General features: G+C 46.1%; 1 protein-coding gene across 1 annotated transcript; it reads left to right on the forward strand.

Moving 5' to 3' along the window:
* Positions 1 to 485: 485 nt before the first annotated feature.
* Eif4ebp2 (eukaryotic translation initiation factor 4E binding protein 2) lies at positions 486 to 24,565 on the forward strand. Its single transcript, XM_027388288.2, has 3 exons — positions 486 to 783; positions 17,707 to 17,892; positions 19,088 to 24,565. Exons 1-3 carry the CDS (start codon positions 639 to 641, stop codon positions 19,117 to 19,119), a joined length of 363 nt encoding a protein of 120 aa, XP_027244089.1. The 5' UTR covers positions 486 to 638; the 3' UTR covers positions 19,120 to 24,565.
* Positions 24,566 to 24,884: the final 319 nt, after the last annotated feature.

Consider the following 24,884-nt stretch of genomic DNA (forward strand, 5'->3'; position numbering starts at 1 on the left):
TGAACCATCCGCGGGACCTCCCCAAATTATATTTTTAATTATTAGATATATATGGGAAAGTGAAGTAGGCACCAGGCAAGTACTGTTAGTTGACACCTACACGCCACACCACAAACAAAAGCTTTGCTCGCCTTCGTTGGTCACCCACACTCAGATTCACTTCAATTTGGTTCCGCTGAACTCAGTCCCGCCCCTCCAAGTCCCGCCCAGCACTCCCTGAAGGCCCCACCCTTTACGCTACTTCCTGTTTTCGGATTTCCGGGATGGCCCTCTGGTTCCAACCATCGTTCGCTCAGCCCCGCCCTTAGGTACCCGCCCACCTCCCTCGACACGCCCCCTTACGTCACGTCCGCCCTCTGCATCGCCCTCTCGCTCCCGCCTTCGCTCGCTTCCGGTAGTCGCCGTTTGCCGCTGCTGCCGCTGCTGCTCCTGCTGCTGCTGAGGTTGCGGGCGGAGGCCGGAGGACCGGGCGGCGGCGGCGGCGGCGGCGGCGGCGTGCAGCGGACCAACCGAGCGAGAGCCGGCGAGTTGAGAGCCCAGCGCGCTCTTCCGCCCTCTCGAAGAGCCAGAGCCTCCCGGGTCCCCCCCGCCGCCGCCGCCGCCGCCGCCGCACAAAGCCGCGAGCCCGCGCCTGAGCCATGTCCGCGTCTGCAGGCGGCGGCCACCAGCCCAGCCAGAGCCGCGCCATCCCCACGCGCACCGTGGCCATCAGCGACGCCGCGCAGCTACCTCAGGACTACTGCACCACGCCCGGGGGGACGCTGTTCTCCACCACGCCGGGAGGTGAGCCGTCCGGGCCTGCCCGCCAGCCATCGCCGCTGGCGCGTGGCACCGTATACTCGAGCTACAGCTTCCTCTCCTTTCCTGGGGCCGTCCGCCGCTCGGGCTGTGTGCCGCAGAGCGTGCACTCTGCGAAGCGGGGCTCGTTTCTGGGGCTGCCCTACGGATTTTGAGGGAGGGAAAACGAGCTGGGTGATCCGGCGCGGAACGGTACGACGACTTATCTGGCCGTGCTTAGAGCCCCGGGACGTGTCTGGCATGCACTTTGCTTGCCTCGCTCGCTGTTATCTTTCTTTGACAGCATTGTTTACTTTGCTGGAGGAACCATCACAGGTTGGGGGAGCCCCAGACTGGGAGAAAACCGGGGGGTAAAATGCCTCCTGTGGTAGCCCCGAAGATGTTGGCTCTGTCAGCTTTCAGCCCAGGGCTTTTGGGGAGCGGCTTTGAGACTGTGGAAGGGTGATTTGTCAAACAGCACACACTAGTCGGGTTATGTTGCTTGATCCTAGGGAAGGGGCTTGTAGAAAGAGGAGGTGCAAAAGGAGGTTCCTGGGTTGCTTTCCATAAGATGGCCCGGAACTGTTTACAAGCGCAACACTAGAGAAGAGGTGAAACATGTTGAATTGGTCACGGGAGAAGGAAGCGCAAAGGTTGTTTGTCCGCTTTCTGGGCTGTTCTCTGGAGGGAGGAGCTTGGAAAGGGATCTTCCGGGTCCTAATGAAGGGAACTGGCCTTCCTTTTCTTCTAATCTCAGAACTTTGCCTTCTTTTGGTGACCCAGGGGGTTGGCTTTGGTTAGTGGGTGAAGATTTGGTTGGCAGCCCTGCAGTTCTATGGAGTTCGTAGTCTTGACCATGGGGCAGGGCTCCTAATTTCTCTTCAACCAATCACTTGCAATTGGGCCTGGCCCTCCTGTAATCTTGTGCAATAGGAAGAAGGCACAGAATAAAGAACCGCCTTGCCAACACCAAGAAATAGCAATCCAGAGGCTGTGTGTGGTAGTTTGGGGCTGTTGTCCCATTACTCCGGGAAGAAGAGGAAGGAGAATTGCAATTTAAAGTCAGCCCCAGCTACATAATGAGTTCCAGGACAGCCTATGCTACAGTGTCAGACAACCAACAAGGAAGGGGGAAGGAAAGCAAACAAATCTAGGAGAAAAGCTGGCAGAGGATCCAGCCAGGCCAGTCTAGAGAAAGGAATGAATGCCCTGAAAGACCTTCAAAATGACCCAGGCAAAGGAAGGCATGCCTTATGGATAGACAGGTTTTAGAAGCTTATAAGTCCACTGTAGAACAGTGCAGATCCTGGTGAAGTGGTAGTGGCTTAAGTTGCTCAAGAAGCCTTTTTGATTTGGTCTGTTTAAGACCAGCAGGTTTAGCCGGTGTTGGTGGCGCATGCCTTTAATCCCAGCACTCCAGAGGCAGAGGCAGGCGGATCTCTGTGAGTTCGAGACCAGCCTGGTCTACAAAGAGCTAGTTCCAGAACAGCCTCCAAAGCCACAGAGAAACCCTTTCTTGAAAAACCAACCAACCAACCAAAAAAAGACCAGCAGGTTTTAGTCTTTCTTTTCTTTTTGTGTATGGGGGGTGTGTGGCTACCTTATACCTCTTTATGTAATCCAGGCTGGCCTCAAACCCATGATGTTCTTGCCTTAGCCTCCTGAGGGCTGGGATGTGTGTGTCCCTCCATACCTGGTGGAACCAAAAATCAGGAAAGATCTTAGTCAGCCCCAGATGGAATTGTCTTATTTTGAACTGATAGCTTTTAAGAAACAGAGATTAGTGGCCAGCAACACTTGGCAGACAGAGGCAGGTTGATCTCTGTGAGTTCAAAGCTAGCCCATTTTTATACTACTTTCCCAGGACAGCCAAGGCTGCTTAGTGAGACCCTGTTTCAAAACAAACAACAACAAAATATTTCCAAGGTAGTGGAGAGAGATCTGTTATTTACTCCAGATGGTATTGGTCAGTAAAATGCCCATGTTCCCAGCACATGCCACAGTAACAGGTGTACTTAGCTCTAATTTACTTGGGGAGGAACCATACTTCTAGCTCTGTGTTAATCTTGCTCTCCCGAGGGAGGATCCAGAGAGGGAAAACCCTGTGGTCATATTTCAAACACCTCACTGCTGTTCTTTCAAAAAAAAGAAAAGGCACATAGTCTTTAAGCCTTGCTTTAAAAGATAGAAGTTGTCTCAAAGCTTGGATTAGTTCTAAAATGCTTGGGAAGGTCGGCTGGAAATATTCATTCATTTGCTCTTCCATGACAGTGTCATCACTCAGCCTGCATCTACAGAGCTTCTGCACATAGTTGTTTGTTTGGAGTTGGGGTCTTACTGTGTATCCCCAGCTGGCCTGCAGTTCACAGAGATGTGCCTGCCTCTGTCTCACAAGTAGTGGCATTAAAGGCCGCTATGCCTAGCAGTCTTGGGATCTTGATGCAGCAGAGCTGCTTTCTGTTTGTAAGAAGATAGCATTTGTAGGGATTAGAGCTGAGCTGAGCCTTTTTTTTTTTTTTGAGACAGGGTCTCATTGTATAACCCTGCCTGGTAGACCAGGCCAGTCTCAAACAACAATCCATCTACCTCTGCCTCTCTAATGCTGAGATTAAGAGTATGAGCCACTATGCCTGGCTAAGCAGTCTTTTTTCTTTTTCGAGACGGGGTTTCTCTGTATTGCTTTGGAACCTGTCCTGGATCTCGATCGGTAGACCAGGCAGACTTTGAACTCACAGAGATCCGCCTGCCTCTGCCTTCCGAATGCTGGGATTAAAGGCGTGTGCCACCATTGTCCAGCTGGAATGATTGTAAGGTGCTCTTTATTGGGGCTAGAGAGAGGGTTCAGAGTGTGCCTGCACATTTTGCAGAGGACTTGAGTTCAGTTCCCAGCTCCCACACTGGGACACTTGTAACTCCAGCTTCAGGAGAACTCATGCTCCCATCTGGCCTTCACTGGCATTTGCACACATACCATATCCTACAGACACATACTCATTTAAAAAAAAAAAAAAAAAAAAAAAGGACATTATTATTGGTGTGTGTGTGTTGGCTTACCAGTGAAGATCAGAGAGCAACTTTTTTGTTTTGTTTTTCGAGACAGGGTTTCTCTGTGTGACAGCCCTAGCTGTCCTAGAACTGACTCTGTAAACCAGGATGGCCTTGAACTCACAGAGATCCACCTGCCTCTGCCTCCTGAGTGCTGGAATTAAAGGCATGTGCCACCCCCTGGCTAACTGAAGGGTTTCTTAAAACTCCCCTCTGTGGTTTGGAAATGAGAACCCAGCTAAAAGCACACTTGCTGTGACATCTTGAGTTGCTTTTGCTGGTGTGAGGGGACTCTGCTCATTACTCAGGGACAGGAAAGCTTGTTTCATTTTCTCCTGTCTGCCCATGGAGCTATTGGTGGACATTACTTCTTCCAGTACAAGCTGTTGCTGCCTTTATGGAAGGTAAGCTTGCTCCAATAACTGAGCTTTCTTGTATACTAGTCCTGTTAGCTGAGGACCCTAATGTGTTCACTTTAGAATCAAATGGCCCTGAGACCCAAAGAAATTAACTGGTTAGTTAGTATTGTACAGCCAATTCATGTCAGTGGATAGGCTTAGTAGTAGTCTCATCACTCAGTAGTCTTACCGCTCACTACCCAGTCTTCCTCCACCATCTTAGATACTTACTGTCCAGGGAAAGGAAGTTGGCAGACCTTTCAAGACATTTCTGCCTTTGGAATGTTAGCTTGTAATGTCTTTCTCTTTAGTTTTTTCCTGAGACAAATGCTCTGGGGTCAGCAGAAGTATAGTGACCTATTTTAGCCTTCTTCTCCTCAGTCACATTCTCAGTTACGGAAAAGAAGAGTGCACACAGGAGCAGCAGAGGGCCACTAATCACTGTGGCCTGAAATCCTGTGTTGTGTCTCTTTTCCCTGCCAGCTGGCTCCTTCTTTGCTGCTGTTGGTTTCCTAGGGCAGAGTTAACCTGCAGGCCATTGGGAGAATCTAGAAATAAATGAGAAGGCCTGAAAGGGGGGAAATAATTCCCTTTAGACTAAAGTGAGCTGTATCAAAATTCTTTTTCATCAGGTCCTTTCTTGAAGGAAACAGCTGTGCTCTGTAGCTTCAGGGGTGGTTTGGTTTCTTAGTGAGTTTAGCCTGTTTATTCTGAGCCAACAAAATGTCTTTCTTTAACTTTATTCCATACTTTATTCCACACTGTTTCTCGTGTGTGCCTCTGTGGACCCATGTAGAGACCAGAGGAAACCTTTGCTTGCTTACTCTCCGGGTCTGTCACTGAGTCTGGGTTTGCTGAATCTAGAGATTTGGCTAAGCTAAGGCTAACTAGCCAGCCAGTCCCCCCCCCCCCCCAACACACACATGCACGCACGCACGCTTGCCCTGGGAATACAAGGGGAATACAAGGCCACCCAGAACCAACCACATTCTTTCCATGGATGCCAGGGACTGAACTGAGATCCTCACGTTTATATACCACTTACTCACTGAGCCGGCCCGTTAACTTCAGTTCTTAGCCACAGCACTTCATTATTATAGGTGAGAGATTCACTTCACACACTTGCCTTGTTATGCCAGGAAAATGGCAACTGCTTGCCTCAATATTATAGACTGCCATGGGATGGCATTCTGCCAGGGTGTCTGTTCTTCAGCTTTTGTGCTGGATTTGGAGGGACTGACTGGCTTTGCAAGCCTGATAAATGCTGAGGACGTTTCTAGTCGAGGCAGCACTGGGAGAGAGGATCAGGTCAGTTGGGGGGTGACGGAGAAGGTAGCGCTGCTGATGCTGCTGTTCCTGGTGCAGCGCTGCCTTCTACCCACCATCCCTCAGAGGGAATAGGGAAACTGACACCTGCACCCAAAGTCATTCAGCACAACCTTTCCAGGCCTAGCATCGTAAAGGCAGTACCGAGGGATTTTTGTATGGTTGTGGATTATGTAGGCTTAGTACTTTGTATATGTAAAGGCTTTTGGTTGACACAGGACAGTTATGTGTGGGAAGCTGCTCCATCTGGTGAACAGGACGGGGAGGGGCCTGGGCCCTTGGTAAGTTAGTTGCAGGGCTTCCTAACTCCAAGTCTTTAGGGTGAGGAAATGCTTGTGGGGATTTTTTTTGACTGTATTTATAGGACCTAAGCTCTGTTGAGACTTGTAGGTAAGACCTAGGCTGCCATTTTCAAATCTGTCAGATTTTGTGTGTGTGTGTGTGTGTGTGTGTGTGTGGTGTGTGTGTGTGTGTGTGTGTGTGTGTGTGTGTGGCGGGCGCGCTCTTGCTTGCTTGCTTGTATTTTGTTTGTTTTTGAGATGGGGTCTTGCTTTGTAGCCCTGGCTGGCCTGGAACTTACTAAGTATACCAGGCTAGCCTCAAACTCAGAGTGATCTGCCTGCCTCTACCTCCTGTGTGCAGCCATACCTGACCTTACTTGGTTTTTTGAAGCCCCTTAAAAACCCATATTCTTTACTTGGGGTCTGAGGTTGGCAGCTCACAAACACTGAAGCAAAGGCCTAGTTTGTCAGCCGCCAATGGCTGTTTATCCTGAGTGTTCCTAGTTTGGTTTTGCGTGTATGTGTGTATACATGCATCCTTGTTTTGTTTGTTTTTTGATGTGCTCTGCCTTAGTTTTGGAGAAAGGACTTCTCACTGAATGGAACTCGCTGATTGATTGGCTAACTTAGCTTTTGTTTTGTTTTTTGTTGTTGTTGTTTGTTTTGTTTTGTGTTTTGGTTTTTCAAGACAGGGTTTCTCTGTATAGCTTTGGAGCCTGTCCTGGCACTCGCTCTGGAGACCAGGCTGGCCTCGAACTCACAGAGATCCGCCTGCCTCTGCCTCTCGTAGACCAGGCTGACTTTGAACTTTCTTTCTCCCTTGACTCAGCCACTAAAGTAGTTGGGATTTCAGATCTTTGCCACCAGCCCATGTCAAGAGCCTCGTTTTAAAGACCACCTCATCTGGTTCCTAGGTCATAGCTTCAAACCAAAAGCCCAGACATCTTTGCATGTTTCCATTTCAATAAACGATTGTGTAATGGCATATGTCATGACAAATAGAATCTGTTCATTTCACTGGGTAGTTTGAGAAGGTAAAAATTTCAACAAGCAAAGATAAACCAGGAAGTAACAATTCTGGTCGTGTGACTTGCTTTTATTTACACATGAAGGTCTCCATCTTTGTCTGGATGTGCGTTTGGTTTTCTTGACCAGGTCTCCTGGGTATGGCCTTCAGTGTGGTGGTGTGTGTCACTCTGATCTTTGGGAGAAAGCAGACAGTCTTCATCATGAAGTAAAATCTTAGCTGTGGGTTCTTACAGGTGCCTTTTACTAGAAGATGAGGAAATTCACCAGGAATTCTATTCCTAGTTTGCTGGATATAATTGTCATGAAAAAATGTTCGGGGTCTTTTGGAGGGTGTGGCCTGGGGGATCAAGCTCAAAGCCTCTGCCATTTGAGTGACCCTCTTAAATCCAGGTTTTAGAGACTCCTTTTGTTCTTTTGGATGTATTCCATAGCTAGGTGGTGGTGTGCACACCTTTATACCCAGCACTTGAGAGACAGAGGCAGGCAGAACTCTGTGAGTTTGAGGCCAGCCTGGTCTACAAAGAATTAAGGACAGCCAGGACTGTTACACAGAGAAACCCTGTCTCAAACAACAACATCAACAAAAACAAAACAAAAAAGATCTATTCCGTTAATTGACTTTTCAGGTGTCAAGTCAACCTCACACTCTTTGGTTAAATCTCCCTTGGTTCTAGTAATCCTCTTTAGATGTTGTTGAATTTGGTTTGTTGGTTTTGGTTGAGGACTTTTGTATACTTATGAAGGACATTAGTCTATTTTTCTTGTGTCTTCTTTGCCAGATTTTGGAATTAAGGTAATAACATCTCCTTCAATTTTAATTCCTTTGGAAATGTCTTTGTGTTTATAGTGGGCATGCTGACTGTATATTAGGATAGATGTCGCTCTGTGGATTCAGAGCAGGAGTGTGGCAGGCTCCACTGTGCTTTAAGAGCTCTTAGGTCTTCTGTTAATTCAGCATTGACATGAAGTGGTTTTTGTGTCTGGTGGATTTTTTTTTTTTGTCTTTTGAGACAGGGTTTTTCTGTGTAGCTTTGTACACCAGGCTGGCCTCAAACTCACAGAAATCTGCCTGCCTCCGGAGTGCTGGACTTAAAGGCGTGTCTGGTGGATTTTGAGGCAGAGTCTCAATTATGTCCCTAGCTGGTCTGAAACTCACAAAGATACACCTGCTTCTGCCTACTTAAGTTTTTGTGCCACCATCAACCATGCCTGACTCCTAAAACTTTTAAAATAAGCAGCAACTAACAGTAGCATAGGTGGGTATATCCATACTCCTCATTGTGAGGAAAAATGAAGGTGGTAATGTACAGACCGTTTTTTAGAAGTGGCTAAAAGAAGTGTACTTGAGAAGGAAATAGTTGGATTGGAAGCCTAAGTTGAATTTATGTTTTCCCCACACCACTAGCAATGATGGATAGTAATCATTAGCATTACCGAGACTTGACAACCTAGGACATGAGATTCAATCCAGAGACTTGATCCAGGATGCAGCCAGCAGCCTGGGAGACCCAACCTGCACTATCTTCTGGGTATTTCTGTGGAGAAGGTCTATTTCCAGGTGAATGTTCAAATCCAGACGGTAGTGGAGATGCTTCATTTTGACTCAGATTTCCAGAAACTCACTAGGTGGAGTTGGTTGGATTACAGGTCATGACACCATTTTGGAATTGCTATTAGCTGGTTTTGTTTTTTCTTTTTAATTTGAGACAAGGTCTCTTGTAGCCTAGTCTGGCCAGAACTAACTAGCTTTTGATGATCTTGAATTTAAGATCCTGCCTCTACTTCCTGAGTGCTGGGATTACAGGCATGTACTACCATGCCCTGTTTATGTTTGTGCAGCAATTGCACCAAGGCTTTGTGCATGCTAGGCAAGCATTCTACCAACTGAGTTACATCCCCAGCCCCCTGTCATTAGCATTAGAGAACACCTGATTCAGCTCATTATGCAACCCAGGCTGCCAGATTTGCTTGAGTTAATTGTTGTCCCTGTCACCTGTATCACATTGATTTCTTTATCTGTAAAGAGGGCTTCTGTCAGCTGCTCTTCAAGGTCTCCCCAACAATGGATCTTCCTAGTAGGACACAGCCATTCCCCTCTTGCCGTGTAGTGATCAGATGGGGTCCATCCTTGAGTGCTTGGATTTGGTAACCTTTGTTCCCAGTTAGTGGGCATGATGGGTTTACAGGATTTGGTAGACCATCCACACAAAACAACTTCAGAGGTTTCCATTTGCCACAACACTTATGATAGAAGGCCTCAAACTCCAGTTGTGCCTTTAGTTGTCATAAAAACAGACTCATTTTTTTGTTTTATTAGTGCTTCAGGGATTTAGTGGCTAAGCAAAGTAAATGTGGTTTGGCCACCATCAGTCTCCTGGGGGGCCTCTGGCTTAGGCAGCTTTTAGTTTTCTTTGGATTATCAGCCACAGAACTTTTTAACAGTCTATTCATCAAGGGCCTCCATGAAGAACAAATGTTGTTAAAACTTTTTTTCCCTGGGCTCTGGTGCAGGCAGGCAGACTTTCTCAAGCTCAGGGGATAAACTCTATATAATCCTTCACATGTTTCTGCATCTTCTTTCTGTGTTATTAAGGGGTGGGGGGAGGCCCAGCCTTCTTGAGTGCATTAAAGTCACTGGCTGCTAGATATCTTGTTTCTGATTTCTTGATCACTCTTACAGCTAGAGATATGTTAGGGCTGGAGAGAGGGGCCAGTGGTTCAGAACATGTACTGCTCTTGCAGAGGAATGGAATTTTGTTCCCAGCTCCCACATCAGGCTTCCTATGATTCCAGCTCCAAAAGATCAACACCCTCTGGTCTCCTTGGGTACATGCACTCTTATAAACATACCTGTACACAAATATCCATAATTAAAGACTAAAAATCGTTTTTTTAAATTTTTTATTTTTCGTTTTTTGGGACAGGGTTTCTCCATGTAACAGCTCTGGCTGCCTTGGAACTAACTTTGTAGACCAGGCTGACCTTGAACTCACAGAGATCCACCTACCTCTGCTGGGATTAAAGGTGCCATCACCACTGGGCTAAAAATAAATTTTAGAAAGAATTCCCATAGATTACCAAGGTTTTGCCAAGTGCTGTTCGGTGGTGGTTAGTGGTTTTTGTCTTTGTTTTGTTTTGTTTGTTTGTTTGTTTTGTTTTGTTTTTGTTTTTTTGTTTCATGATAGTCTGTGTGGTCCTGGCTGACCTGAAATTCACAAATTCACTTTGTAGACCAGGTGCTGGGATTAAAGGCATGTGCCATCAAACTCAGCCTGTTTCTTTTTTTTAACTGTATTACTGGTAACTGTATGGACGTCAGAGGATAGCTTTTAGAAGTTACTTCTACTGTGGGACCCAGGGATTGGACTCTGGGCTTCATGTTTGTGCACCAAGTGCTTTTACCCACTGAGCCATCTTGTTGGCTCTTGTTTCTTTTTATTTATTTTTAGCTAAGTTATTTATTTTGGTTTTTCAAGACAGGGTTTCTCTGCGTAACAGCCCTGACTATTCTGGAACTCACTCCTTAGGCCAGACTGGCCTTGAACTCAGAGATCCACCTGCCTCTGCCTCTCCAAGCACTGGGACTAAAGATGAGAGCCACGATGGCCCCAGCTCTTTCTTTTTAAATTCAATTCGTCTACCTGCTTTCCTAGTGCTGGAACTGTATGAACTCTGAGCACTCCCTCAAGTACTCTTGACTTCACCATCTAACCACTCGTTGGTTTGAAGGACCCCTTTCTCGTGGTCTCTGCTGCCCTAGTTAGTCCTCTTCTATGTAGATATGGAACACAAGCACCTTTTTCTCTGTGTTTCTGTTCAGACTGAGAGCCTTGCATAAACTAATCAAGTACTTTATGCCCAGTTAATCTGTAGTCCCTACACTGAATTCCTAAAGGTGGTAGGCAGATTGCTGTGATAGGATGGGGGCTGTTTCCCCCACACACAATTAAAAAAGTGTCTATAAGTTCATGTGTGTCAAAGACATGAAGTATCTTAAGTTTTAATAGATTGTCTTTGATTCTTTACCGTAAACACAAACATCCATTTAGGAATTAAGAATTTTTTCCTGGTAATTAACATTTTTCTTTGAATAGTTTGGTTCTTTGGAATGGTCAGGTGCTTGTTAATCACTAACATGCTGGTTGCTATTGCTAATTTTGTGTGTTCCATGTGGGATGTAACTAGCAAATAGTAATTTTCTATTTCTTCTTTCTTTTCTTTCTTTTTTTTCCATTTCCCTGTGCAGTTCTGGCTGTCCTGGAACTCACTCTGTAGACCAGTCTGGACTCAGACTCACAGAGATCTGCCTGCCTCTGCCTCCCAAGTGCTAGGACTAAAGGTGTGTGCTACCACTGCCCAGCCCAAATAAGTAAATTCTTTAACTTGCAGTGACTCAAAATTCAATAAATTGGTCTGGAAAGGTAATAATTTGATCAATAGGTACAACTGAATAAAATTGATCAAAAGTCAAAACTTGTGCTTTGGGAACTACAAAATGTTGAGTGGCCATTAAAGTAGTACAGTAGGTGAAGGGTCTTAGTGCCAAGCTTGAGTTTGATCCCCAGGATCCATCCATGTGGTGGAAGGAGAGAACGGACTTCTTCAAGTTGTCCTCTGACCTCCACATGCACTCCATAGCATGTGTGTTCTCAAACATGCACACACACTGAGTAAATCAAACATTTTAAAAGTCAGTTGAGGGGCTGGAGAGATGGCTCAGAGGTTAAGGGCACTGACTGCTCTTCCGGAGGTGCTGAGTTCAATTCCCAGCAACCACAGGGTGGCTCACAACCAACTGTAGTGGGATCTTATGCCCTCTTCTAGCATAAAGGTGTATGTGCAGATAGAGCATGCATATACATAAAGTAAATGAATAAATCTTTTTAAAAAACTATGTTGAGCCGGGCGTTGGTGGCGCACGCCTTTAATCCCAGCACTCGGGAGGCAGAGGCAGGCGAATCTCTGTGAGTTCGAGACCAGCCTGGTCTACAAGAGCGAGTGACAGGATAGGCTCCAAAGCTACACAGAGAAACCCTGTCTCGAAAAACCAAAAAAAAAAAAAAAAAAACTAATGTTGAAAGAAATTCAGAAGGCACTTGTTGATTAAGAGATGATGCACACAGTAAGGGCAATCAGAATCCAAGCTTGCATCTTTGGGAGCAGCCTTGAAATTCATGTAGAACTCTAAGGGACCTGAAGTAGCCACACAGATATTGAAAATGAACTTGGGGGCCTTTCATCTCCTGGTTTCAAAATGTGTGGTTTGCATTTGTATGTGGATCGGTGGGAAGAAGTAATTGAGAAGCCAGAAGTAATGTGCCTTCTCAGTACACTGCCCCCATCTTCAGTAGAGATGCCATAGCCATTCAAATTGAACCTCTTTTCAGCAGACAGTGCCTATACAACTGGCTGTCCACGCACGCACGAACGCACGCATACAATTTGGATCCACAGTTCACAGAGTTCCTAGAGAAAAATAGGCAACAGAACTCATAACCTTGGATTAATTAAATAATTTCTTAGATTTGACATCAAAAACACAAGCAGTAACAACAAACTTATATTGGATCTCATCGAAGTTAAACAGTAGGCCTGAAGTGGTGGCACATATGAGCCCAGCATTTAGCACCTGATTTTGTGTGTGTGTGTGTGGTTTTTTTTTGGGGGGGGGAGGCTGCTACAAGTTGCAGGTCACCAAGGATTTTAAAAATTTGTTTTCTTGGGCTGGAGAGATGGCTCAGAGGTTAAGAGCACTGACTGTTCTTCCAGAGGTCCTGAGTTCAATTCCCAGCAACCACATGGTGGCTCACAACCATCCGTTATGAGATCTGGTGCCCTCTTCTGATGTGCAGATATACATGGAATCAGAATGTTGTATACATAATAAAAAAATAAAATCTTTTAAAAAAATTGTTTTCTTTTTATGCTTCAAAGAATACATCACTTAACACATGCCCCTGGGTTCGTTCCACAGGACTGGGGGAGGGAGAGAGATAGGAGAAGAAAGAGAACCATCAAGGGAGAAAATATATAAGCAGAAAAAAGATTACAAATTGTGTGTGTGCACCTGCCTCAGGCATACAAGCCTGTGGGTTCAGTCCTCAGCTGTGTGTGTGGGTGTATTGAGGAGGTGATTAAAACATAGTAAAAGGTGATGTATATTGGAAAAGCCAGTAAGCACATGAGCCAGCATAATTAGCCATCAGGGAATGCAAAGTAGGTCAATACAGGGGGAAATCACTTGATAGCAGCTAGGATGGCTAGCATGAAAGAGACTTAGCAGTGTAAACTGCATTGTGTGAAATCAGAGCCTTCACCCTGCTGACAGGAGTGTGAAGTCTCAGCAGTTCCTCAGACAGCATGTGACTTAGCCATTCTATATTGGGACGTGCTCCAGCGAATGACTGTCCACCCTGTACATTGATATCTAGATCTTAAATCAGTGTCATTCGTAATAGCCACAGCCACCTGTCTGTGAGATTAACAAATGTGATGTGCACATTACTGGCATCTCCCCTGATCATGGGGGTGGATTTCAAAACATCCTTCAGGTGCTTGGGACTACAGGCAGCATTAAACTATGGCAGCTGATTACCCCGGTGAGTCCCTGTGATGATCTATGTTTGCAAGTTAGGCACAGCAAGAGATTAGTAGTAACTGATGATAAAATAATTGAAACTATGCTGTTGTAATGAAAGTTATTTGAAACTTAAGAAATCTTTGGAATTCTCCGTAAAACTCCAGAAAAGGGAGGACTACTGTCCTGTAATTTATAAATTTAATTATAACAGCTCATTAGATTATTGTGTAATGGTAGTTAAAAGACAGGATTTTAATGTACTATCACAAGTTTGATGCTCTCTGCCAAATCTAATGTTCAATCCCTGAGACCCCCATGGTAGGAGAGAAGATTCCTGAAAATTGTCCTTTGACCACCACATTCGTACCATGACACATAAATGCCTGTTCATGTACATACATAATACTATAAGTAAAAGAAACATTTCAGCCGAATGGGGAGTGCTTACCTGTAATCCCAGCATTTAGAAGGCTGAGACAGGAGGATGCCAAGTTCAAGGCCAGCAGGGCTGCATAGGGAGGCTCTGTCTAAAACCAACTATATGGGGCCTGGAGAGATGGGTCAGCAGTTAAGAACACTTGCTGTTCTTGGAGAGGACCCAGTTCAAAAGTGACTCACCACCACTCATAGGCACATACATTGTGCACATACATACAGGTAGGCAAAACATTTATACACATAAAATAAATACATTTTTAAAACAAGGAAAAGGGGGCTGGAGAGATGGCTCAGAGGTTAAGAGCACTGACTGCTTTTTCAGAGGTCCTGAGTTCAGCAACCACATGGTGGCTCACAACCACCCGTTATGAGATCTGGTGCCCTCTTCTGGTGTGCAGATATACATTGTATACGTAATAAATAAAAATCTTTAAAAAAGTTTAAGGTAGTAGATGTGCTAAATGCCCCAAGGTGATAATTATCTAATGTCCATATGAATTAAAACATTACTATACCCCATACATATGTTAGTCAAAAATAGGGGTGTCAGACAAATGTGTAGAGTTAATCCACTAAAGCTCTCTCCCTTTGTTACAAAAAGCCATTGCGACCCCTTTCAGCCCTTGGCCCCTAATCTACGTTAGCATAATAATGAGCAGATCTTGGGCTTCCAACCAGGTTGGAAGTATCAAGTTGGGATGACTAGAAAAGAATCTGTTATGCACACAGTTCCAGTGTAGAATCTCTGATGCGCACGCAGTTTGATGGGACTAAATGGTGGGGAGCTTGAGTACCGATGAGATGAGAGCTGAGAGCGTGAGGGATTGGCCTCTGATGCCGAGATTAGTGTCCTCCTAAATAGGGATGACTGCGAGCTTGCTTCTCCCACCTGTTTTCTCCTGTCGTTCTACCCCAGCACTAAGAAACCTTCAGGCCATCTGTGGCATTGTGTCCTGGGAACACCTTACAGGAACTTGGAGGAGGAGCACAGGGCCAACCTTAGCACAGTATGTTAGGTGTAGCAGTGTCAGCTGCACAGAGTGTGGCTGAATAGGGTCTGAGGGTTTTGCTCTTATTGCTGTTTTTGTTGTACTCCTAGCTGGCATCAAACGCACCATGTAACCATGCTGGGTGCAGGGATGACAGATACATCTCATGTCAGCGACTCTCAAACTTCATAGTCAAAGTCTTCTATAATCTAGATGCTTTATTGCTCATAATTCAGATGTCTGTCAGAATTATTACTTTAGCTTATTTTTCAAGCAGAGGATGTGAATATTTTACTTCTCCCTATCCTATTTTTGTTGGCGTCTTTTGGTTTACTTTGTTTATTGTTTTGCCTCTGGGGTGCTGGAATTAAAGGCCTGAGCCACTATACTCGGCTTGTTTTGTTGGCTTTTTGAAACAAAGCCTCACTTCCTGTAGCCAGGTTGACCTCATACTGGTGGTAGCAGTTCTCCTGCCTCCCCCTCCCCCCCCCATTCTTCGGATAGATAGTCAATTGCCATTATGAGTAACTCAGTCTTTCTGCGCTACCAGTTTCATTTCCTTGGAGCTACACCCTAGGTGAGATTGGTAAACCCTGTAGAAATGGTGTTTCTAATTTCTGGGAATCCATCCATCCCATTTTCCAAAGTGTTCCCTATGAACTGTACCTTTAACATATCCCTTTTCTTACCCTGGTCAACACTTATCTCTTGTGGTTTTGATAATGGCCATTCTGCCAGGTATAGAGTGATCTCTTCTTGTGGTTTCGCTTCGTGTTTTTCTGAAGATTTGGTGATGTTATGCACCTTTTGTTTTTTAAAGATTTACTTATTTTATGTATATGAGTATTCTATCGGCATGGCAGAAGAGGGCATCGTATTCCACTATAGATGACTGTGAGCCATCATGTGGTTTCTGAACTCAGGACCTCTGGAAGAGCAGCCCATGCTCTTAACCACTGAGCCATCTCTCCAGCCCCCAATGATATGCACCTGTTGGCAACTTGAGTCGGAGGTTGAGGCATGCACTTACTTACTAATTTATTTTTTTTGTGTGTAGTGGAGAGCCTTGAGGTAGGGTCTCATGATGTAGTCCAGGCTGACTTAGCAGTCCCCGCTCAGGCTCAAGTCAAAGGTTATAAACACTGATTATAAGACAACTTGTAAGCAGCAGGTTTTCCCGAGTCTGCCAGGTAACATACTCAGCTGACTCTGACTGGAAGTGGTGTGTTTGTTTCATTATATTTTATTTATTTTATGTGTGTGTTATGGCACACACATTGGGCATATGGCAAAGGACACCTTTTGGGACTAAAAAGATAGCTTGGTGTTAAGAGCACTGAAGGCTCTTCGAGAGGACCTGGGTTCTGCTCCCAGCACCCGTATGGTGGCTCATAACATCAGTAACTGCAGTTCTAGGGGACCCAGTGCTTCCTGGCCTCTCAGTACATTCAGTACATTCACATACATGCTGGTAAAATAGTCATTTGTCAATTAACAATAATAAATCTTGGGTTTTTGTTTTGTTTTTTGAGACAGGGTTTCTCTGTGTAGCTTTGGAGCCTGTCCTGTAACTTGCTCTGTAGACCAGGCTGGCCTCAAACTCATAGATATTCTCCTGCCTCTGCCTCCCGAGTGCTGGGATTAAAGGTGTGCGCCACCAAGGCCAGGCTCAAATCTTGTTTTATAAAAGAACAAACTTTGGGAGTCACCCGTCTCCTTCCACCATGTGAGACCCTGGATTGAACTCAGATGGCCAGGCTTGGCAGCAAGTGCCTCTATCTGCTAAGCCATCCTTAGGGCCATGTTTAAAGAAATATGGTGTTCTGTCTCTCTGGGGAGGAGGTCAGCCTACAAGCTTCTTTGGGTAGCCTTTAATAGAAGGTGGTTATCTACCTTTTCACATACTTGTTCATTCGATCATTCTTTCATTTAGAAATTTATCTTAGGCTGGGTGGTGGTGGTGCAGAGAAACCCTATCTCAAAAAACAGGAAAAAAAAAAAAGCAATTTATCTTGATGGTGCCTAGAGAGATGAACCAGCAGTTAGGACCATTGGCTCCTCTTCCATAGGACCTGGGTTCAATTCCCAGCACCCACAGAGCAGTCTGTAACTGCAGTTCCAGGGGTTCAGTACCCTTACACAGACATATTTTCAGGCAAAATACTAGTGCACATAAAATAATAAATTTAAAAAGAAAAACCTCTTTGGGAGTTAAGTTGTTGGTCTAGTAGGTAAGGGCTGAGATAAGCTTTAGATCCAAAACCCCAAGCTAGCTTAAATTTCTTTAAGGGAAGGAGAAGGAGAAAGGAAACGAGGTGGAGAGGTTGTTTTGAAAATAAGTAAGACCCAGTTGGCATACAGAGCTTGAAGTCCGTAGACAGGCTCATACATGAGTAGGGGTCCCTACGAGGGGCCGTATTGAGTGATGGGGAAAGAATGGATGAAGGGGAGGGAGGGAAGGTGGCTTCCTAGAAGAACTGGCATTGGAGTTGGGTGTTGAAGAACCAACAGGAGTTTCCAGGGGGGCAGAGCACCTTACCCTCTTCATGGGGAGAGGGTAGGCTCTCCTCTTGGCTGAATTGATGCCTTTAAGGGTTAGGTGGCATTTGAAGGGATGCCAGGTGGTCTTGGCCTATCTGCTGTTCTTCCTACTTGCATCTTGCAGGCAAGAGTTCTCTTCACTCTGAGATACCCCGTGACTTCTGTCTACTCCCAGAGCAGTCATTTGAAGTGCCAGTGCTGTGGCCTCTGAGGAGGACTGAGCCATACAAGTAACCAGCTTCAGTAGTCATTGTGTTGATGCTGCTTTAATTTATTTGAAACTCTTCAACCCTGTGTTTTAGGAACACGAATCATTTATGACCGAAAGTTTCTGTTGGATCGACGCAATTCTCCCATGGCACAGACCCCGCCTTGCCATCTGCCCAATATCCCTGGAGTCACCAGCCCTGGCACCTTAATTGAAGACTCCAAAGTAGAAGTGAACAACTTGAACAACCTGAACAATCACGACAGGAAGCATGCAGTTGGTGAGGGGCTGGGCTCGGGCGTGACACTGGGGTGGACTGTCAGTTTACTGCAGCCTGGCAAAAGTTGCTTCATCAATGCACAGCTGATTGCAGTTGTCAGTCTGTTTCCTCTCCTCCTAAACATCTACTAAAATGCTTTCAGTTTCCACCTAGTTGCTTGGGGAAAAACAAATCGGGATGGGAGCCAGATGTAGTGGTTTATGCCTTCAGTCCCAGCACTCAGGAAGCAGAAACAGGGAGATCTCTGTAAACTGGAGGCCAGCCGGGGCTACCTAAGTAGACCCAGTCTTTTAAAAAAGGATGGTAACCCAAAAGTGAATTAGAACCATGCCTGGAGGAGTCTTTATTTACTAGGGATCGCCCTCACATAGACACAGTTGCACACACATACTGCCCCTGCAACCTCGTTGCATGAACAAGTGTGCACATGCACACATACACCCCAAAGCAGAATCTTAGGCCACCTGTTTCCAGCAACCTCAGGAAATAAACTTGACCAGGTGGCGGCGGCACACACCCTTAAATCCCAGGTGGATCTCTCGGTTTGAGACCAGCCAGGGCTACACAGAGAAACCCTGTCTCAGAGAGGGAGAGGAAGAGAGAAGACTTTGTACTTCATGTTCTCTGCAGCTCCAATTGAAGTTTTTTGTTTTCGTTTTGTTTCGTTGGTTTTTTGAGGTGGAGGATTGGGGAACAAGGTCTTGCTCTTAGCCAAGGCTATAAAGAATTCACCATGAAGCCCAGATTGGCCTCAGACTTGCTGCAGTAGTCTTCCTGCCTCAGCTTCCTTAGTGCCTGAATTATGGGTGTAAGCTGCTGTTCCCACTGCAAGTGTTTGTTCAGAGGCTCCAGAATAGTGCTCACTTGAGTGACCAGGAGCTGCTGTGTGGTTGGTCTGTGGAAAAGCAACTGGAAATATCCCCTTGTACCTTTCCTAGTGTGACCACTCCCCTCTGCACACCTACCCCCATTTGAGATTAGTCAAAACAAAATAAATGGCGGTTTGTTGCTAAGACAGGGTCTTGCTATGTATCCCAGGCTCACCCAAAATTTAAGTATTGAATTTGAGCGATAGTGTTACACTCAGGAGTAAGTGTGTGTATTAGTTTTGCCCTTTGCAGGTAGAAAAAGATGTTGAAAACCACTTTGCCATTTACTTTTGTACTAAACTGCTCATTTCTTTCCCTCTAACCAGGAGATGAGGCTCAGTTTGAAATGGACATCTGATTGCTGCAGAATTGAAGGAGACTGCGTGTGACCTGACTGGGCCAGTAGTAACGCAGTGAACCGAGAAGCAGCAGTTCCCTTTCCCCTCCCTCTGGGTGCCAAATGATGGGAAATGTGCTCCATTTGACCACATCTTCCCCTCTCTCCTGCCCCTGCACAGTTATGGTTAGGATGAAAGCCCTTGGATTACTCTGTTGAACTGATCGATTGACCCATAGAGGAAAGCAGTCCCTACAGCTTCCCTGGTCGTTTCCTAAGAATCTTCCTGCTCCCTTCAGATTCATCCCAAGTCCAGGGACTCCCTAAGAAGCATCTCTCTACCTGTGGTGGCTGGGGAAGAAGGATGTTTGGTGCCCGCTGCTGTGCCTGTACTGACTCTGTCTTCCCTCCCTGCATCCCATCGGTGATTCAGTGCTGGGTGTGGGATCTTTAAACCTTTTGGGGTAATGATAAACAATGAGCTGCTTGCCCTACCCCTGGAGATGCTTGTCCTCAGTACTGGAGCACAGCTCTTGTACCTCCTGCAGCGCCAACTGCATTCCTGGGACACATGGCATCAGTCTCCCTTTTCTCTGGGAAGAAGGCTTCTGTCTTGGGTGTGATTGCTCATCTCCCTGTTCCCTTACCTAATTCATTGGCACGGGTATTTTTTAAGCCCTCTCCTGAAGAGATCCCTGGGTGACCAGTTGGTCTTGGCCTGTCTGCCGTTCTTCCTACCTGCATCTTGCAGGCAAGAGTTCTCTTCACTCTGAGATACCCTGTGACTTTTGTCTACTCCCAGAGCAGTCATTTGAAGTGCAAGTGCTGTGGCCTCCATCTGGTGGGTCTGCCTGAGAATGCCCAACTGTGGCTTCTGAGGAGGACTGAGCCACACAAGTAGCCAGCTTCAGTAGTCATGGTAGACCTTAGCAGGTTGCTATCCTGCAGTTTTATATTTTGACTTTAAAGTTGACTTCCCCCCCCCCACACACACACACACATATCCTCCTTTGAATCTGCTTTGTACTTGGCTGCCGAGAGAAAAGCATGGGCTGAAAAAGTGTGTTCCTCCCCGTTTCCCTGCCCTTCTCATTGTAGTTCATCCTTCCTGCTTCCCTCCTCCTTCCCTTTTCAGGCCTCACTCTCTTTCCTTCTGGTTCTTCCACCAGGCCATTTTCCAAATCTACATCAAAGGTACCTCAACATGTTGGTATCTGATAATACCTGTCTCTTATTAGAGGAGAGACCTTTTATTTTTAAGATGACTACAGACCTATTTTTAGATAAGTTTTCAGTACAATTTTGAACTGCAACTTTTTTAACAAAACATCTTCCAGTATTAGGAAGGTTATTTAAAAAACAAAAAAAGTTCCTAGGCAAGTCTACTGTCCTTTGTCTCTCACTGTTCTTTCTGAGCTCCTTCCTGTGCTCTCAAGTTTGGGGGACTAATGGGTGGTTTGTGAAACTGGATCAGTCTGCCTTGCTATGAGTTGTTGACAAAAACTTCATTCCTTTCCTTTACCTGTTTGCTCTCGTGCTCCTCCTCCCCACCGCACTTTCCTGGGACTGTGGACCGACATGGTGATCCCAGGAGAGAGAGAGACCCCGATAGACAGACTTATGCATCCATCCTCCTAAAGGAAGACAGTACAGCAGCCACTGGTGTCCTGGGAGTTTCTGGTTGTATTGGATGCCTATCTAAGCCCTCTTAGTAAGATTTCAGATCCCATTGGCTGGGAAAGAAAGCTGTTTGTTTTTCCTTTGAACCATGGGAAGACCCTATTTTGTGAAGACTTTAGAAAAAAGAAAGGAAGGACATCTGCAGAACTTGGTTCTGTTTTCTGCTACACAATGTGAATAGCTCGGACTGCAACCCTCTGTGACGGTCGCTGTCTCAGGAATAAGCTGGGTCTCCAATGTTTGGGGATTCTTGGAGTCTCCAAGTTGATAATCAGAAGAGTTTTATTTCTTTGTTAAATGTATCTGTTGTGTTTTTAATTAAACTCCAAATTTCATTTCCTGGAGTCTTGGGAAAACTTAAGTTGTGCTGCCAGTGGCATAAGCAGTTTGCTCAGGACCTCTGTACCCTGGAGCTTCATTCTTCAGGAGCAAGGCTCATGGTTCACACACTGGTGTTGGCACCCTGTGGACTCTTGGCTCCAGCTGCAGTGAGGAGGTGTGAGGGTGCAGAACACCCGCTTCCTCATTGAATGGCTGCTTGCAGCAGAGTGGCCTCCTGGACCCACAACTGGGAAAGGGTGTTGAGTAGAATTGAGAAACTTACTCTTTTCTTGCCATCTTGGGGAGCCTGCATGTGTGCCCCTCCCCCTCAATCAGAAGACATGTCTAGTATTCCTTGAAGTGTCACCTGTTTGGTGCAGGAGTCTTTTAGCCTTATGTCCTCTGCCAGGACCCCTCACTGCTTGATGCAGACCTTATATGAAGGTCACCATTACCCATTCTTTGATCTCCATAAATCATAATTGTAAGATGATTGAACAAGACAAGAAATAAGCTTCCAACACAGAGGGCATCTTTGTGTCATGCTTCATGGGCCATTTTGTAGTAGGCAGGGTTCATAGAGGGTTACCTCTGGGTGTTCAGAGAGTCTCATAGCTGTAGACCTAAGTAGAGGACATAAGCTCCTAATCTGCCAGCCTCCCATCTGAGTACAACAGCTATGTAAATCTTGGTAACTGTGTGTGCCATTTCTATGAAGGATATGCAATCTGCACTTGAGACAGTCCGTCTACATGAGCAAGAACCTCCAGCTCTAGGAGGAGACACACCAGCAGTGACCTTCCTTCTGAGTTCCCAGTCCTCATGTTCTGCTGAAGTAGGTGTTTCCTTGCCTTCTCCAGGGCACTGGAGTGGAAAAGCTGGCTTCTAGGCAAGAGTTCATATGAGTTCTCTATTGCTGTGTAACAAATTACCTGCAAGCCTAGTATCTTACAATAGTGAACATGACCTGTCAGTGTCTCTCAAACAGGGTTAGGGGCTGCTTACCATGGAGCTTTAGCATAGGGTCTCTGTTGGGTATGTATTATGCCACAGCACCTGGCTTCCTCCTGAGTGACTGATCCCAGAGGAGGTGGATAAGAAGAAAGTTGCAGTGCCTTTAAACCACCATGCCCCTAACAGGAGGAAAGTGGTCCTCAGGGAAGTGAGGATAGCTACAGCCATAAGCTGGGTGCACATTGCTATCAAAACAGCCCTCTAAGGTGGGACCAAACTGGGATAAAAGACTTATTTTTCCCCAAAGCTACCCATTTGTCTTAAGAGAAGTGGCAGGAAATGAAGATTCCCAGATCCATTGCATTGTGTCTGCCTGTCTTCTCAAGAATGCTTGCTCTTGCAAGGTTCTGAGATGGCCTCTTTAAGCATCATTTACCCCTTCTGTCTTTAGTCCAGAATTGACAAAAGGAATTGGGAGCATGCCTGTGCAGCCACACAAGCTTTCTTAACTGGAGCAGGCCTTGTCAGACAGGAAGCAAAGGATGTTGGATGTTAGGTTCTTGAGTTGCAAAACAGGAAGCAGTTCGTGCTCCTGGTGATTGTATCGTGGCCAGGTGGTACCTGAGTCTGTGCATTGGTCAAGGTGTCCCACCCAGACCAACTTCTCTATAAGCCAGGGGCACCTGAGAATGCAGATGTCTATATGTGCTTGATTGCCTGGTCAGTGCAGCATGCTAAGTAGCCTATTGCCTCCTGGACTGGTGCTCTTAAAAAGCAGCAGTCTTGTTTTCACCTGTAGGGGGAGCTTAAGAGGTAGCTCACCAGTGCCTCAGATCTCATGAAAGGTCTTCTTGTTCCTGCTAGCCATTCTCCCCATCCTTAGATGGAGGCTCTTGTTTGAATTGGTGCTGTCTTTACTAGCATTTTCTTTTCTGTAGCCATACTTGCTGTAGTATGTACTTCAGGTACTAGTGGTTGGTGGGTTTCCTTCTAATCTGAAGGGTGGGGGATGGGGAGCTCTTGTGTTGCTGTCTCCTTGGGCCTCTCAGACCTTGGCAGTTCAGTTGTGTTCCATTGAGAGTCTATCCAGCCTGCTTGTATGGACTGCCACTGTGAGTTGGTCACTAGTGTACAAGACTCAAGTGTTGGCAGCCATCTATCAGGGATGGAACCTCCTTCCTGTCTCCATCTTGGGTGCTGGATGCTTTAGGTGGGTATGGTGTAACCCTTTTTGTTCCCTCTAAAGGAAAGGCACCACTGTCTTCATGTAGTTCTTTAGTGTGTTTTCTGGACTTCATGCCCACGGCAGCTATTTATTAATCTGCGAAAACCCAATCACTGACCCATCCTTACCGTGGAAGGTGGGATTTGTAGTGGAGGAACGCCATTTCTTCTTGGGGTAGAGGGTTCTGTCTGAACTTCTAAGTAGGGCATGATTACCCACAGCTCCTTGCCTCTGGGCTTTTAGTGACGGGAATTCGGGTTGAGGCAGTCCTTCGGTGCGTATCATCCAGGCATGCTTCCTGCTCTGGTAATGGTTTCCACATTAGTCACAGAAACTTGACTGAAGACTGTAAGGATGACTGACGGATCCTCATTTTTCCAGTTGATCAATCAAGATACCTTCCCCACCCTCTGAAACTGTAGCTTCACCTTAGACAGGTCCTGGAAGCTGGTGCCTGTTGGTAGAGCTTAACTTTCAAAATTCTTGGGTGGTCTGTGGTTTCTCTCTGCTTGCTTGGCCTTTCCTGTAGCCCTAGTGGGCCATACTGTGTGTCCAGTAGAAAAGACTACTGAGCTGAAACAGTTCCCAGTGAATACAAGCACGTGTTTACCTTTCTGGGGTAGAAGGGTGGCCATGAGAGGAAGCTCCTGCCAGGGCTTCAGACCAAAATCCAGGGCATTGCAAACTTAGAGAATTCCATGGATCCAGGGCATTGCAAACTTAGAGAATTCCATGGATCCAGCGCAGAATGCCCATTCTTGCCTCTACATCCCCTTCCTCTCCGTTTCAGTCTTAAAAACTGCCCAGGCCTGGGGGTTATGACTGGAGGGCAGGACATGGGGTCACCAGCAGAACCACACTGCCTCACGCCAATGCCTTTGCTCCACTTGATGGCACCTGGGCCAGCTCCAGTAAGCCTCAAAGAAGGCAACTTGAAGAGCCCCAAGGACTCCCGGTTCCTGGTTGTCCATTTTAAGAATCCTGGTGTTTTCTGATAGACTGTCCCCTGTTCACTGCTGCAGCTGTAGCCATGTGGAATGGAATTTGAGAGGCTGCCAGTACTTCCCTTGGTCCTCCCACTTTGTCCCCTTGATGTGCTGTCCCCTCACCTCCCTTCATCACTGTCAGCAATGGTCAGTGGGTTCCATGCAATCTTAAGACAGTCGTGTGTGATTCCATGACCAGTTTGTTTTCTTACTGTCCTTACAAGCTAGCAGGTGTTTGGAACCAGGGAAAAATTCTCACCAACGGTTGCTGTTACAGTTAAATAAAGACCTTGAATATTGACTTGGTGTTTTGTGGTGCTGAGCATTGAACCCTGCCTTTTTGTTGTTGTTGTTTTGTTTTTTTTTGTTGTTGTTGTTTTGTTTTGTTGTTGTTGTTGTTTTCAAGACAGGGTTTCTCTGTAACTTTGGAGGCTGTCCTGGAACTCAGTCTATAGACCTGACTGGCCTCAAACTCAGAGATCCGCCTGCCTCTGCCTCCTGAGTGCTGGGATTAAAGGCGTACGCCAGCATTTCACATATGCTGCAATCTCACTCTGCCACGGAGCCAGCCTGAATTTAGTATGTTCAGCTTTTTGTTTATTTTTGAGACAGGGTCTCAC

Source organism: Cricetulus griseus (assembly GCF_003668045.3).
Source record: "Cricetulus griseus strain 17A/GY chromosome 1 unlocalized genomic scaffold, alternate assembly CriGri-PICRH-1.0 chr1_1, whole genome shotgun sequence".
NCBI classification, from domain to species: Eukaryota; Metazoa; Chordata; class Mammalia; order Rodentia; family Cricetidae; genus Cricetulus; species Cricetulus griseus.

Excerpts from the sequence above, each read along its gene's own strand:
- Eif4ebp2 (XM_027388288.2), top strand. The coding sequence starts at position 639 with ATGTCCGCGTCTGCAGGCGGCGGCCACCAGCCCAGCCAGAGCCGCGCC. Across the intron at positions 784-17,706 it reads GTTCTCCACCACGCCGGGAG|GAACACGAATCATTTATGAC; the intron begins GTGAGCCGTCCG and ends CCTGTGTTTTAG. Across the intron at positions 17,893-19,087 it reads CGACAGGAAGCATGCAGTTG|GAGATGAGGCTCAGTTTGAA; the intron begins GTGAGGGGCTGG and ends CCCTCTAACCAG.